General features: G+C 55.1%; 1 protein-coding gene across 1 annotated transcript; it reads right to left on the reverse strand.

Annotated features, from left to right (window-relative positions):
* Positions 1 to 34: 34 nt before the first annotated feature.
* MAP3K10 (mitogen-activated protein kinase kinase kinase 10) lies at positions 35 to 14,501 on the reverse strand. Its single transcript, XM_077773898.1, has 9 exons — positions 13,587 to 14,501; positions 9,432 to 9,602; positions 9,151 to 9,160; positions 6,232 to 6,380; positions 5,610 to 5,785; positions 4,164 to 4,410; positions 2,461 to 2,577; positions 527 to 701; positions 35 to 416 (listed from the first exon to the last, which is right to left on the reverse strand). Exons 1-9 carry the CDS (start codon positions 14,266 to 14,268, stop codon positions 227 to 229), a joined length of 1,917 nt encoding a protein of 638 aa, XP_077630024.1. The 5' UTR covers positions 14,269 to 14,501; the 3' UTR covers positions 35 to 226.
* Between the last annotated feature and the right edge of the window lie 1,715 nt (positions 14,502 to 16,216).

Consider the following 16,216-nt stretch of genomic DNA (forward strand, 5'->3'; position numbering starts at 1 on the left):
GGAGACCTGGGGGTGAGGGGCCACCCCGAGAAAGTCCTTTCCGGGCGGTGAGGCCACCACGCCCCACTAAACGCGGCTCTCAAATCATTCTCCTCCCAAAGCCTCTGGAATGACCCGGCACCCTGGGCTGCCCCTCCCCCCTTTGGGGAATGTTGCCCACCCACTGGTCCAGGGAAACCGGATCCCTCCCCCCAGTGCGGGGGAGGGGATGTGGAGGGGGTAATGGTCACCTCTTTGTCTTGGGTTCTGTTTCCCTCCGGATGCCCCTCCCTCTCCATTTTAAAGGCACCCTCGCTCTCTTACCCATCTCATTGAGACTGGCGAAGCCTGGGGCGATCGGTGTGTGTTTGGGGGATTTGCCCAGGTTGGGGGCACTGGATGACCACTGTTTGCTTCCTTCCCCCAGGGCCTTCAGCCTGCAGGGGGCGCCAGAGATGGGGGGGGCGGTTGCAGTGCAGGCCTTCTGGCCGCCCAGGGGCCTGGGGGCGCCGTGCAGGGCCAGGGGTAGGCTCCCCCGTGCCTCTACCTCTCCTCCCCTCCAGCCCGCTCCTTCTGCAGGGTGGAGCTGGGGCCCCAGGTCCGGCCCTTCTTCTTGCCTCCAACCAGTTCTTCCTTCTTTGGGGGCCCGCTGCGGCCCCACGTCCCGCTGCCGCCACCGCCGCTGCCACCGCCGCTGCCACCACCGCCGTCCACAGGAGTCACTGGGCCGAGAGAAGCCACTTGATTACTGGGTCCTGGACAGTCTGTCCCCACCGGGCTCCTCTCCCCACTCTCAGGTCCACTGTCCACCAGCAAGTCCAAGGGCTCTTCGGCCCTTCCCTTCTCTAAATCCTTCCATAGCTCCCTACTGCTGTTAGGACAAGGTCTTAGCTCCTCAGCCTGGACTGGAGGCTCTGCATGTACTTCCCTGCCTTCGCTCAGCCTTGACTCCCCTGCTCCTCTCCTCACTGCCAAGGCCATCAGCCATCTATTCGCAGGCCAAGCCCTGTGGGAGGTGCCGAGAAGACAGTAGGGGGCACAGCTGACAAACCCCCCTGCCCTTGGGAGTTTACATTTTAGGGGTGAAGACAGATGACTAGCAAGAATCCGTAGGAGGTGAGTTATTTGTGTGGGGAGTTGGAAGGTGCTAAGTGCTGTGAGGAAGACAGAGCAGGAAAGGAGTCCGAGAGGGGGTCATGTTTGACAAGCAGGAATCTGAGCAAAGACATGAGAGAGGTGAGGGGGTGAGTCAGGTGGATACAAAGGAGAAGAGCATTTCAGGCAGAGGGAATAGCATATGCCAAGGCCCTGTGGCTGGCCACGCCTGGAGTGTTCAGAGCAGCCAGGAGGCCAGTGGGAGTGGCGTGGAGGGAGGGAGAAGAGGAGAGAGAGGAGACGGAGTCTAGGTATGCAGGCAGAGGGCAATTAGTGCCTTGGTTGGGGGCCCGTGTCGATCAGTTCCCAGGTGGGTGTTTCCACACCTCCATGCCTTTGCACAGGCTGTTCCCTTCACCTGGAACTCTGTTCCTTTCAGTCCTTTTCCCCGCCTTGTTGGCGACTTGCCCTTCAAGCCTTCAGCTCTGTGGGAGCTTGTTCCCTGGAGAGTCCACTGCTCTCATTTCCACGCTTTGAAAGCGCCCTGACGTTAGTACTATCACCATATGTCATTGTGTTTGTTGGTGTCCCCATGAGAATGAGCTCTGGGGCCTGGTACAAGCAGGGGCCCCAACAGGGTCCTGAAGCCAGGGGTGCACGATGGGGCAGGACACGTTCGAGGGGGTCAGCAAACGGGGCTGGCTGTGCCTCTGCCGCGTAGCCCCGTCTCCCATCCACAGCCCCGCTCTGGTCCCGCCCCCTTGTCAGTCCCCTATCACTCCGTCCCCCATCACTCCAGCCTCGCGCGATCCACACCCTTCCCAGCAGCCAGAGGGACAAGGTGCGTCTTATCACATTCCTGCCCGGCTCACGGCCCCTACTGCACTGACAATAAAATCCAGATCAGCTTCCTCAGCGAGCCCGTCTCTCAAGGCCCAGCAAGATCTCGGCCCCTGCAACGCTTGACCACAAACCTACTCCCCTCCCTGCCATTCACTCCAGTCCAGCCGAGCCAGCCTCCCGGGACCGTACACTTATTCCCACCCCCGGCCTTGGCCCTGGCTGTTCCCTCCTGCGGGGACACGCTTCCTTCAGATCTTGGCCCTCCTCGCTCCTTCTTACCACGTGGGTCCCTGCTCAAACCCCAGCTCCTTCCGCAGGCCTCCCTGATGTCAAACGGCCCTCTCCTTTATTTCCCTTCCCTGCTTCCCTTTCTAGAGCTTCTCACTCTACTATATATATACCACTTTGCTGTCTGCCGACCCCTGATGAGAATGGGGGAGGGGACCCGCCTGTCTTGTCCCTGTTGTTCCTCCAGCTTGGTGGCCCGTGTATGCTCAGAGGTCGTGGACCACTGCCTGGTCACGGGTGTCAGGCGATACTCACGGCGAATGGCCCTCAGCCGGGGGATGATGCTGGGGCTCGCAGGGGGGCTGGCCCCATCGGATCCTTTCCGCTTGTCGAGGGTTGGAGAGGCCTGGACTGTGATCTTATGCTCGAAGCCTGGGGGAAGAAAGAGACTCCTGAGCACAGTGCTCCATGGGTAACCTGAGAAGTTCCCTTTGTAGGACAGAAGGAACGGCAGAGTGGAGTGCTTTTTTTGCATTTCTTAACACGGTGGTTCTCAAACTGTGGTCCCCAGAGCAGCCCCATCCATGTCAGTTGGTAACCTCGGTGGGGTGAGGGGTGGCGTGCAGAGCGCTTATGCTCAGGCCCTCTGAATTGTGGCTCTGGAGTGAAACACATCCATGGAACCCTGACGAGCCCTCCAGAGACCTCTGGTGCACGCCTGAATTTGGGAGGAAGGATCCTCGTGGGGTCCCCTATTGACTAAGGCTCGACTACGGACCTAGGCCTATGCAGCACTTGCAGTGTGGCCACTGCATCTGAGCCGCTGGAGAGCTTAAACGTGTCGTTGCAATTAATCGAAATTTAAAAACTTAAGAACGGATCCTGGTTCGGTTTTTGAAAACATTTAAGCATGTTCGACGCGAACCTTGGGGATGCGAATCGACTTTTTTTCAACTGTCCGTTTCACGAAATCCAAGTACAGGTCAAGTATTTTTGAGGAAGATTTAGCGTCTGGACCGAGGTCCACTGTAATATAACACAGACACCGGATTCCAAAGATGGGGTGTGAGAAAAGGAGGTAAAAATCTCTAACAATTTTTCTTGTATCGATACGTGTGACACTGTACATTTTGGCTGTATCGGCCTAAGAAAATATACCATTAAAATCAATTTCTCCTGTTTCTTTTCCATTATGTCCCCCTTTTCTATTTTTTTTTTTTTTTAAGGTGGCTACTTGATTTAAAATTAGCCATGTGGCTTGTATTAGGTAAGTATCTGTTGGCCCAGTGCTGGGCTGGGCGCTGCGTGATGGCTTATAACGCAAAGAGGGTTGAGCAGACATGGTGTGCCTTCTGACTGGTGAGCGGGGTCATGTTACCTAAGAAGCAATCTTTGAGGGATGGGGGAGGAAAAGAGACCAAACCTGAACTTGAAACTGATTGTGCCTTGAGACAAACCTATTGGGTTGATCCACATGAAACTTGTTTTGTTTTTGGTCAAAAAGGGCTGAATATTGGCAGTTTCAAATGGTTTAACATAATACCAATTAACAGGGAATACAGGACAGGGGACAGAAGGACAAGCTAAGTGGTGCTGGGAAGATGCAGGGAGCAGCCTCCAGGCTGTGGGAAGTGCAGCAAGACACACATGCAGGAAGAAATAAAAGACTAAAATTAAAAAAAAAAAAAGTAGAAAACAGAACAATTAAAACACAATTAGAACGTGAACGCTCCAAAAGTGAAAAGAAAAGTTATTCTCTGGGTCAGCTAGGCCTGTATTGGGAGACCACGCTCTGGGGCATCTGGGGTGGCTGTGGGTCCTCTCTGCTCTGGTGGGGGTGATTATACTAACGCGGTAAGCCCGACGGTTTTCTGGTCCCTTTCTACACGTGTGACACATTTAGCAACAGAAAAGTTTTCAAAAAAAAAAGTTTTCCAAAAAATAGGAGGAGGAGGTAAACCCCGTGTTAGGACTGCTCCCAGCAGCCCCCGGGGCCGCGCAAGGCGTGTGGGCGGTACCGGAGGGCAGGCTGATGTGGCTGCCGCCTTCCCGCAGCTTGAGCAGGCGGCTGCGCTTGAAGTTGCCCTTGCGTTTGCGGACCCTGGGCTTCTCCTGGCTCAGCTGGCACATGAGCAGGTGCAGCTCACGCTCCACGATGTCCATCTCGCGCTCCGCCAGCTCCTGCTCCCGCCGCCGCAGCTGCTCCTCCTGGAAACGCTGCTCCTGGGCCGCCCGCAGCAGCTCCTCCTCACGGCTCCGGAGCTCCTGGACAGAAGACGGAGGGGCGAGGGGCTTACCTGTCTGCCCCTCGGGGATGGACCCGGGCACAGCTGGGTCTGCTCGCCGCACGGCACAAGGGCGTCCTGCTAAGGGGCAAATTGGGGGCACGATCCAACTCACTCTTGACCAGCCAGGCTGGGCGCCCGTGCTCGGGGCGGTGTTGGCCCAAAGAAAGGGTTGGCTTTCGTTTTCACCTTTGACTTTTAATTTTTTGACTCTTCAACTTGGAAAACTTCCAACAGCCACAAAAGCAAAGACAGAATAGTGCCCCCAGTTGTCATCATTCCACTTAAACAACTATTTCTACTTCACAAACTTCTTTTCATGTATCTCCTTCCTCATCTCCTCCTTTCCTCCCATTTTTGCTGTTGCGTTTTAAATTTTTTTTTTTTTAATGTTTTATTTATTTCTAAGAGAGANTCATTCCACTTAAACAACTATTTCTACTTCACAAACTTCTTTTCATGTATCTCCTTCCTCATCTCCTCCTTTCCTCCCATTTTTGCTGTTGCGTTTTAAAACCAATCTCAGGGGCGCCTGGGTGGCCCAGTCGGTTAAGCTTAAGCTTCTGAGTTCGGCTCAGGTCATGATCTCGGAGATCACGAGTTAGAGCCCAGCATCCACTCTGTGCTGACAGCCTGCTTCAGATTCTGTCTCCCTCTCTCTCTGCCCCTTCCCTGCTCACTCTCTCTCTCTCTCGCTCTCAAGAATAAATAAAACATTTTAAAAAATTCGGGGGAAAAAATTAGGAGTGCCTGGGTGGCTCAGTCAGTTAAACCACTAACTCTTGATTTCAGCTTAGGCCATGATCTCACAGTTCATGGATTTGGGCCCTGTGCCAACAGTGTGGAGCCTGCTTGGGATTCGCTCTCTCCCTCTCTCTCTGCTACTCCCCTGCATGCTCTCTCTCTTTGCCTCAAGAACAAACAAACAAACTTAAAAAATAAAAAAACCCTTTAAATCAACCCCAGATATCAGGCAGTATCACATGTAAGAACATCAGTGCAGGGTGCCTTTTTCTTATTAATCCACAAATACACCCTTTTCTTAATATGCAAAAAAAGGCCTCCTTAGCCCTTCATGAACCCAAAGACTGGGGCTCAGGGGAAGGGACTCTGTCCCACCAAAGGCATCAGAATGCAGGGGTCTTGCTCCATCCCCCCCACTGTGCCCCCTGCCTTCACCTTCTCTTTGGTCCGGAGGTCATCGAACATGTGCTGAATTTCCAGCTTCCAGTCTTCCTGCAGCGAGTGGAAGGACTCCAGTGGCATCTGGAACAGGGCTGACTGTTCGATGACTTCAAGCTGCCTCAAGATGCTGCCGAAATCTGGCCTCCCGTGGGGGTCTGGGTCCCAGCATTCTGGGGTGGGGGTGGGGAGGACAGCAGTGGGGGTGGAGAGGTCAGGGGCCATGCTCTGGGGCATTACCCTGCTCCGTGGAAGACAGGACTTCAGGGGACTGTGGACAGACAACATCCATGGAATGGAGGGAAGGAATTCAAAGCCAAATTCCTGGCAACATTACAGTCAGTGAAAGCCGGGGGCCTGCTCCCTCACTCGTGGATCAGGGAGGGATCCCAGGGCCAGCGAATGCTAACAGGCGCCCTCAAGAGCTGTGGGCCTGGCCGGAATGAAAGTCTGGGGGACACGGAGCCAACTGGAGGGGAGGCATTTTGGGGTCCAATGGTTGCAGCCCCTTCACCCTCACGCCCGGGCCCACCAGTATGGACGGGTGTGAAGGGGTGAGGTGTGGCCCGAGGGCCCCTGCCACCCAAGCTGAGCCTATCTCCACAGGGCCCTGGCTCACCCTCCAGTAGGCGGGCAAAGGGCTCGGGGCACGTGGAGGGGATGGGCAGCGTCAGCTTGTTCATAGCCACGCCATATGCCACGGCCAAGGCGTCGATTTCACGGTAGGGGACCTCACCCGTCAGCAGCTCCCAGAGCAGCACCCCGAAGCTGCAGGTGGGGAAGAGGGAGGGGGTGATGCCGTGGCCCACCCCCATCCCCACCTGCACCCCAGCCCTGCCTCCGGTCCCGTGGTGGGCCTCCCTCACCCCCACACCCAGCCCTGGCAGAGGAGGCCACAAGAACATGATTAACCTCCGCTGCCTGATCTCAGATAGGTGTGGTGGGGTCGGCTCTCTGATGTCTTGCCCTTCCTCTACCTCTCTTCCCTCACCCCTGTCCATGTAAACTTTCAGCATCTCCCCTGTAGCCCCCGGACAAACCTCGACCTTTGATGTCCCCTGCAGCCTTGTCTCTAAGCCCTCCTGCCCCCACCTTCGACCCCAGCTTCACCGAACAAGTTTTTCCTAACCTCTGGCTTCGCACATGCTGTCTCCTTCACCGAGAACATTCTTCCCTTTGTGTCACTGTTCTTTCGGTCAAGACTCAGGTGTCCCCTCTACCAGGGAGGCTTCCTTGATTCCACAGCCTCCCAAGCCAGGCGAGAGACCCCCTCCTCTGTGCTCCCACAGAGCCCTCAGCACTTACCTCTAAAAACAAGTTAACACTATTTAACATTTATAAGGCACTTACTCCAGGCCAGCACTGTGCTAGGCGCTCTCAGTAATCCTCACAACAGCCCTGTAAGGCAGAAGGTATCGGCATGACCCCCATTTTAGCCGAGGAATAGGTGCAGGCACAGAGAGGTTAAGTTGTCTGCCTAAAGGTCACACAGCTAGTAAGTGGACTGGTCTCAGGCCACACTTGGACTTTGGCCCGCTCCGTGCCCATGACAGTGTCCTTGATGGGTACACAACACCGGAGCGCACACCACTGTGCTAGGGTCACCTGCGGGTCCGTCTTCTCCAGTAAACTGAACACCATCTCGTGCGGTGCCCCGCGTGCAGTCTCGAGCTCACCCACACCCATGCGTGCACTTGACACATAAATGTCTGCTGTGTGCCAGACACTATTCTGGGCACTGGGACAAGGTGGACACAGCCTCTGCCCTCCTACAGCTGACGGCCTCCCTGTCATGCTCAGGGCCAGAACCAGTGAATGTGAGCTGGGCATATGCTGCCTGATACCATTTCCCATCCTCCTTTGCAGCTAAGCATGCCCATATGGTGATGGCTCGAGCCAGCGGGGTGGAGGGGGACGTGTATTACGCGACTCATTTCCAGGAGGTTAAAAAGAGTCCTCAGAGTCCTTAAGTTTAGACATTTAGGGTCCTTAAGGAGAATCGTGTCCTTTCCTCTTTTCTTCCTGCCTACTGGCTGTGATGTGGACCTAAAAGCCAGAGCTCAAGGAGCCGTTTGGGATGATGAAGTGAGCTTGGGAACGGAGGCCACATAAGGTGGGAGAAAGTAACAATAGCTTTCAACTGGGGGTGGCGTGAACCCTCTGCCTTCCCCATGTCACTGGAGACCTGGGGAGCGGGGGGGGTTGATGGTCATAGTGACCGTGGAGCGCTATGATGTTTGGCGGCCAGGAACCACATCCTGAAGGATACAGGGCAGTACCACACAAGGAAGAATTATCTTGCCCCATGTCAATGACACCCCTGTTGAGGAACCCTGACACAGGTCCCTGAATTCCTGTCCCCGGGGGCACCACATCCATCCTGGGCTTTACAGGACAGCAGAAGCTTCAGGCTTCGTTTCATTTGGGGGTTTTCTGCTCCCTGCCACTGAGATGAGATGGTGCTGTTCACTGCGTGGTGCCACAAATGAATGCCTAATGGAAAGCCACTTAGAACCTTCCCCAAAGAGCTGCGCTGCTCTAGCGGAGCCTTCCTGTCTGATGTGTCTGCGCAGAGGCCATGACTTTGCTGCTTGGTCCATCTGGTGCCTCAGCTGGGGACTGACCTGGCTTTGGCTCCTTCCCAGGCTGAAGAATATCTGCTGCCACCATCAAGTCTCACTGGTGACGGCAAGAGCCCCCCTCGCTGGCCACCGGCCTCCACTCTAATCCCTTCAGCACCCTACATCCGAGGGAGCCTTGCAGCGCCAAACCAGATCGTGCCATTCATAAATGCTGCTAATGGCTTTCCACTGCACTTAGAATAAAGCCCGGAGTCTGGTCCCTTATCTGAGGGGTCCCCTGCTCTCTCTCCTAGGTCATTTTCCACCACCTTCCTCCTGGCTCTGGCCACCCGGGCCTCATAGCTGTGTCTGGAACAGACCAAGCTCGTTTTCAACGTCAGTACCTCCTTTGCGGGCACTGTTTCCTCTGCCTGGGAAGCTTCTTCCCCCAAACTTTGCATGGTTGGCTCCTTCTTGTCATCCAAAACTCAGCTCAAGTGTCACTTCTCAGAAAAGCCTTCCCTAAAGTCATCCCCCGGCCCTCAGAGTGCTTTTCATCAACCTCCTGCTTTTAATACTATCTCATGCTTCGTTCTGGTGGATTGACTCATTATCGTTTGAAAATCATTTTACAACTTTTTAACTTAAAACCAATCAGCTTCCCTTCCCCCCAGCTTCGTGTGTATTTGTTTATTTACTATATCTGTGGGCAGGAAGTGTGTCTATATATTTTTTGCTGCTGTATCCCTAGTGCCCACTGCTGATGGATGGATAGATGGATGGATGGATGATTGGAAGGAAGGAAGGAAGGAAGGAAGGAAGGAAGAATGGATGGACAGATGGATCAATGGAAGGAAGGGTAGATGGATGGATGAATGGATGATGGATGGAAGGAAGGAAGGATGAATGGATGGACAGATGGAAGGAAGGAAGGAAGGAAAGAAGGAAGGAAGGAAGGATGAAGGTTACTGCCTTGCCTCCAAAGGCCTCAATTTCCTGTTGACAAGTGGGGTGGTGTACTGGATGGTGTCTCAGGGGCCCTTGGTGCTGACATCCTAGTTCTGTATCTTTGGAATTTTCCACTCGAATCCAAGTCTTTCTCAGCTGCCACTTCAGCGAGCAGAACAGATGCCTACTTTGGTGCTTTGCTGGTCTGACCTTGCCAGGGCACCTCTCTGCCAGGCCCGGATCCTAGCTTCAGCAGGAGACTGTCCCTCCCACTCCAACTTGCCCTCCTCCCCTCCCCCATTTCCAGGACANCTGCTTTTGGAGAAGAGGGAGAGACGGATAACCTCCGGAGCCATCCAGGCATAAGTCCCTGCAGCGCTCATTTTAGTGGTCTTATGCCACTCGCGGGCGAGGCCGAAGTCTGTGATCTTGAGCACCGTGTCTGCGAGGTTGTGGTTCTCGATGGCCTCCAGAATAAGGACTGTGGGGCAGGAAGAAAGATGGGTCACTCCAACCTTCTGGGCTGCAGACCCGAGTGTCCCAATCCCTGTCTCAGCTGGAATCTCCTATTTGTTCTCTCCCTCCACCGTGAGTCTCCCCCGCCTCCCCCTCCAGCAGCTCCTTTCCTGGTCTGAAACATCATGGACCCTTCCATGCCGGTCTGATCCCTGCCCCAGGCTCCCATGAAGGAGGAAGAGCTTCCCCTCGGTCCACTACCCTCCTGACTCCAACCTGGGCTCTGGGGAGCTCAGTGAAAGGTGGGTAGCCTAAGCCCAAAGCCTTGATTCTCCTTGGTTCGGGCCTTGAATTCCCGGCCAGCCCCGAGGTGGGAACTACAGACCCTGGGCAAAAGGGATGCACGTGTTTCTCCTCTGTCTTTGTCACCCCCGTGGCAGACTGCATTCGAAGCCCCAGATCTACCCCTCTCTGCAGCACACTCTTCGTCATGTGGCCCTGCACTTCTTCCCCCGGAAGAGGCAGAAGGTATTTCCTCCTCCTTTACCTCGGGTTGGCCCTAGGACTTGTTTTCATCAACAGAATGAAGCGGAGGTGACGGAATGCCAGTTCCACGCCTGGGCCTTGAGGCCTCACCTGTCTGGCTGCCCTCTCATGCGTCTGCCATCACCATGAGAGCGGGCCTCGGTCGGTCCAAGGTGGATGGGAGATACCTGGGGTAAAGCCTTCCCGGCTGAGCCCCACCTGAGTCAACTCACTCTCTAGCAGGCCCGCATGCGTGTGGCCAGCAATCAATGACATCAAGTTTTCAAACAGAGTTTTGGGGCTGGTCTGCTTCGCAGCATTACTGTGACAAAGCGCGACTGGTATATCCCCCGAGTACACTGGATGGCTCCACTTGCTGTCTATGGTTCTTACTAACAACAGGTATAATCGTGGCTGGTGTTCATCAGGAGCCTAGGACATGGCAGGCGCTGTGCTAAGCCCTTTCTGTGAATTATCTGGAAAGCAACCCGTTTTATCGACTGGCAAACTGAGGCTCAGAGAGATGAAGTCCCTTGGCCAAGAGCATATAGCTAGAAAACTGTGGGGCCAAGACCCAACCTACACCTGTCATTCGAGCCCAGTCGCTTAACTGCTGGGATAGTCTACCAGCATGTATGGAACAGACCCCAAGGTGTATGGGCTTGTGGGCGTTTGAATCCCAGCTCTGCCACTTATCAGCTGCATAAGCTCGTACAATTTATTCTTCTTACCACCAAGATTTCTCCTCTGTTCAGTGGTATTTACCTTCCAGGGTTGTAGTAAGGTGAAGCAGCAGTAGGCCCTTTAAAAATGTTAGCTATTGGGGCGCCTGGGTGGCTCAGTAGGTTGAGCGTCCGACTTCAGCTCAGGTCATGATCTCATGGCTCGTGGGTTCGGGCCCCACGTCAGGCTCTGTGCTGACAGCTAGCTCAGAGCCTGGAGCCTGTTTCGGATTCTATGTCTCCCTCTCTCTCTGACCCTCCCCTGCTCACGCTGTCTCTCTCTCTCTCTCTCAAAAATAAATAAAACAGTAAAAAATAAAAAAAAATATTAGCTATTATTTTCAGTGTATGGTGTTGCCATAATTGGCCTTTATTTCTTCACCTAGATCTTTGACCGTTCCTGGTGACTTCTCCAGTCACAACAACGGTGAGCTGATTCAACTATCATCAAAGCCCAGAAGCCTCCCTTGACCCCCTAGCATGTGGCTCCATCCTTCCCTTCTTGGGTCCCCACCTCTTCTGTTTGTGGGGTGACCCTGTGACAGAGGGAAGACACTATGGTCTTACATTTCATTTCTGCATCATGCCTTGCTTCACATCCTCTAATGGCTCCCACTACATAAAAGCCAAAGAAATACCCCAAGTCCTCCTCATGGCCCCCAAGGTCATCATGATCTGGGCCCCGCCTACCTTCGTGACCTCATCTCCTACCTCTCCCTCATTCTTCCTCTCCCAACCCCTCTGGTCTCCTGGCTGTTTCTCCAACAAGGCATGCTCGTTCCCACCCCAGGACCTTCACCCGGCCCAGACCTTTGTGAGGCCGGGTTCTCTTTGTTCAGGGCCCCGCTTCAGTATTGCCTTCCCGGACCATCCGATTGAAAGAGCTCCTTCTGCCTGTTTTATTTCCTTTAGAGCCCCTGATCCTATCTGGAAATTTTGTTATCTGTCTATCCACCTACCTGCCTACCTACCTATCTAAATATCAGTCATCTACTTCTGTTTACTAGACTAGAACTTCCACATGGGGAGATGTGGTTCACTTCTGTAATCCCAGAGCTTAAGACAGGGGCTACCATATTTAATTCCGCTTCAGAATTATCAGTTGAATGAACCAATGTATGAGCGACACCAGGTGAGGGGCTCCTTAGGGAAAGATGAATGGAGGGAGCTGTGCTCTGGAGGCCCTGTGACCTGTCCCGGGCATGGCCTTGTCCCGTTCACCGAGCAGGAAGCTCTGGCCTAAAGAGCGTCAACAATCCCACGTCCAGGTGGCACTGGAGGCATGGGGGAGCGTCCTGGCATCCCACCTTCGGGCTGTGAATTGGAGGGGTGAGGAAGGGCCAAGAAGGCACCCCAGCCTTCAAGGGGCTCATGCCGCCGGTCCTGCCTCTATTTGCCCAGCATGTCGGAGGAGTCCCAGCATCAGGGACGCAGGAACCATCTGTCAGTCTTTGCTCAACTCCCCGGCCCCGGCACGGGGCTCAGCACACCCTGAGCACCCGGCAACTCTGTGGGTGTACGAGCGCAAGGCCTGGAAGGTAAGGAAGACCCCTCCCTCTGTTCTAGGGGCTCACAGTGGTGGGGGCCATAGCAACATTGTAGAAATAGCGGGAGGGCTTCAAACACATTTCAAGGCATGGAACTGACAGGAAATCAGATGAGATGTGAGGGTCCGAATGTGAGGGCAGAGGGGAAAGCCTCACATTTCGGGGAGGGCAGGGAACATGCGGGCGGGCCTCATTCACCCACTGTTGATCCCTCTCCTTAGCGCATGACTTGGCCCAGCCAACACCAAATGAAAACCAAAAGAATGGATGAATGCAGAAATGAAAGGGAGTGAGATGGGGTAGAGGAAGGATGGGAGAGCCAGGAAGGTAGGATCTTCCCCCTGCTTTACCCTTAGGACCCAGGACAGGGTGTGGCGTGTAACAGGCGCTCCAGAAATGGATGGAAATGGGTGCGTGAGCACCCCAAGGGCAGAGGTCACTGTGGTCTTGGTCCCTATTGGGCTCCTATTAATAGGTGCTCAACTAGTATGTGCTGACATCATGAGAAGCTCCTTGATCTAGAGGTGGGTCCTGGGGAGCTTCCCTTCCACCTGGCCCCAGTCCCCATTCGCCCAACCGATCAAGTTTTGAGAGCCTGTGATAAGCCAGGCAGCCTGGAAACTTTGACATAAGGCATATCCCCTTCCCTCCTACCTCATCCCCACTTTGCCTCAGCTGGCTGGGACAGAGGCCTGAGAGGACTCCAGGAAGCGGTTCTCAACCCCGAGGGGACACCTGTCAATGTCTGGGGACAAGTTTTGGTCTTTGGTGGTGAAAGCTAATAGCATCTAGTAGCTAAAGAAGCTGCTAAACAACCCACAAGCGAACAGCTTCCTACAATCATCCGGCCCCAAATGCAAATAGTGCCAAGGTTAGAAACTCTGACTCCGGGCTAGGTTCTGTCTGTCTCCGCCTGGGGGACTCTGGCATCATGGCTGGACAGTGAATGCCACGAGTGTGGGGCCTGTCACAGTGTTCATGGATATGTACTCACTGAGATACGGGACTCTAGCCTGGGAGATGGGTGGGCCTTCAACCTTTCTGAGCCTCCTTTTCATCCCTTAATGGGCAAGGCCTGCCTCGCTTGGCCTGGAAGGTTCACCGCTGCCCCTTCTCGCCCTAGGCAATATCTTCTGGTGTCCCCATTTCCCGCCACCTAAGCTTGACCTGCTAAGATTCGGTGGAAGCAAGTTTTGGGGGGAGGACACCACTTACTGTTGATGGACTTGAGGTCCCGGTGGATGATGGGCACAGGGGCATCATTGTGTAGGTAGTTCATGCCCCGGGCCACCTGCACAGCCCAGTTGACCAGCACATGAGGGGGCACCCGGCGGCCTGCCAGCACCCTGCTCAGTGCGCCCCCCCTGGCATACTCCATCACCAGGCAGAGGTGTGGGGGGCTGAGGCAGGCGCCTCTGAGGGCAATGATGTTGGGGTGCTTCAGGGCTCCGAAGAGCCTGGCCTCCTGGCGCACCTGCTCTGCTGTCACTGCCGGGTCCCGCTCAGGGTCCAGCCGGGCGGCCTTGACAGCCACCTCCTCGCCGCGCCATAGGGCCCGGTAGACCTTGCCAAAGCCCCCTACACCGATGATCTCCTCTAGCTGCAGCTCGTGGAAGGGGATCTCCTGGGGCAGCTGGAGGCCCGCGGGCGCGGCGGGGGCGCCAGGGGCCACGTAGTTGCTGGGGAAAACGCCCACACGGCCGCTGGGTAGCTGCCCGGTCCACCAGCCCTCGTCGCCCGACACCGCACAGTCCTGGGAAAGCACCTGGACGCGGTCGCCCCTCCGCAGGGTCAGCTCCTCATCGCCCGCCGCCTCGTAGTCGAACACCGCGGTCCAGACGGGCCCCGTGGGGGTCGTGCCCCACTCCTTGGCCGCCCCCCCCTCCTCCTCCTCCATGGGGGAGGGGCCGGGGGCTGCGGGAGGCCGCTTCACACAGGCTGCCCGCGGGATGCAGAGGGCGGGCCCCGGCGGCCAGGATGGGGGGCAGTCCCTGCGGGTTCTAGGGGGCTCCTAGTGGCCATGGCTGGGGGGTGGGGGCCCTCCGCAGGAGCAAGAAAAAGCCTCCTTAAAAGGGCAGGGTCGTCCCTTCTGATTCAGCTGCCCAGGCGGGGCGGGGTGCGGGTAGGGTGGCGGGTNGCGATGCCGCCTGGGAGTTGTAGTCTCCGGCTGCGCGGCCTCGAGGCTGTCCCCTAGCTCCCAGAGCCCCGCTTCTAGCCTCGGGCCGCAAAGGGGACCCTGTGAGGTCGAAGGAATCCTCCCGAGGAGATAAGCTTGGCCTCGGACCCTCCCTGGGACCCGGTGGGCCAGATGCCCGCAGGAGGGAAGGAGGCGGGGGCCAAGCGCCCCTCACAGACCCTGCGGGTCCGCGGCTCAAGATGGGGTTGATGGTGGCGGACCGGCTTCGTAACGCGAAATATAGGAGCTGCGTGAGTGGTGGTTACTGCCTCCAGCCTCTAACGCGGCTGGGACACGGTCCCCTTGGCTGGCCGTCCCCTCGGGGCCCCGATGCGAAATGCACGCCGGGAAATGTAGTCCGTTCCGGGACAGGCACCGCGGGAGGCGTCCTCAAACGCTGGAAAAAAAGGTTGGTGGCTCCTGCCACCTAGGGGATTCGGTTGATGGCGAGGCCCCAGCTGGGAAGACGGGGCTCGCAGGACGTGTTCACTGTCCGTCGGGAAATCACAGCCATGTCTTTCCCCACCGGCTCTGGGTTCTTCTGCCTCAGCAGTCAGAATTCCCCGCCTCCCAGAATAGGAACTTGAATTTATTGGGGCTTAATGCGCATCTTGTGCTAAGCGATTTGCATGGTATCATCAAATTCTCGCAAAGCCCCCATTTAACAGATGATGCATCGCGAAGCGAAGTCACTTGTCCAAGGTCACAGAACTATACATGGCAAAGCAAGACTCAAAGGCAGGTTTTTAAATTAAAAGCAAACATGATTTAAAAACAAACAGAACATTGCCTTCCCATTTAAAGAACGAGGAGATTGAGTCCTGCAGAGGTTCAGTGACTTGCTCAAGATCTGTACGCTTGTAAGCGGCAAAATTCTGGGCCTTTTCACCTGGTTTCTCCCGAGTGGCCGGGAGGTCTGGAGGGAGATAAAAGAAGAACGATAAGGAGTTCTGGTTCCCAAGTTCCAGCCCCCGCCCCTGCTCCTGGGAAGTCTTTCCACTCTTAGAGGGAAGTAGGGACCTGATCTCCTGTCTACCCATCAGGGAAACGTAGGACCTATCAAGATTGCCTGTTGGAGAGGCGCCTGGGTGGCTCAGTCAGTTAAGCATCCGACTTCGGCTCAGGTCATGATCTCACGGTTCGTGGGTTCGAGCCCTGTGTCGGCCTCTGTGCTGACAGCTCAGAGCCTGGAGCCTTGGTTTCAGATTCTGTTTCTCCCTCTCTGACCCTCCCCTCCTCACGCTGTCTCTCTCTCTCTCTCTCCTCTCTCTCTCTCTCTCTCTCAGAAATAAATAAACATTAAAAAAAAAAGAATGCTTGTTGGAAGACGGAGTCTCCCCTTATTCTGAGTTAAAGGCGGGTCTGCCGTGATATATGCATTCCTGAAAAAACCTGGAGTACTACAAACAGTGCACTGAAAATAACAAGAATTTATGAGGAAGAAAAAAAAAAACTAGGGACAGATTGCTCAAAACACCAGCAACTTCATAATCAGAGTGCTACGAAACCAATGATGATTCTAACAGAAATACTAGCACAGTTAAAATTCCACAGAGATTTGCCCTTAGCTTCAGTGCCTTCTTCACAATCTTAAGGGGTTCGTACAGCGATGCTGATCTGGACATTCAATTTCTTTTTCTTTTTCTTTTCTTTTCTTTCTTTCTTTGAA

The sequence above is a fragment of the Crocuta crocuta genome, unplaced genomic scaffold, assembly GCF_008692635.1.
Source record: "Crocuta crocuta isolate KB4526 unplaced genomic scaffold, BGI_CrCroc_1.0 scaffold267, whole genome shotgun sequence".
NCBI lineage: Eukaryota > Metazoa > Chordata > Mammalia > Carnivora > Hyaenidae > Crocuta > Crocuta crocuta.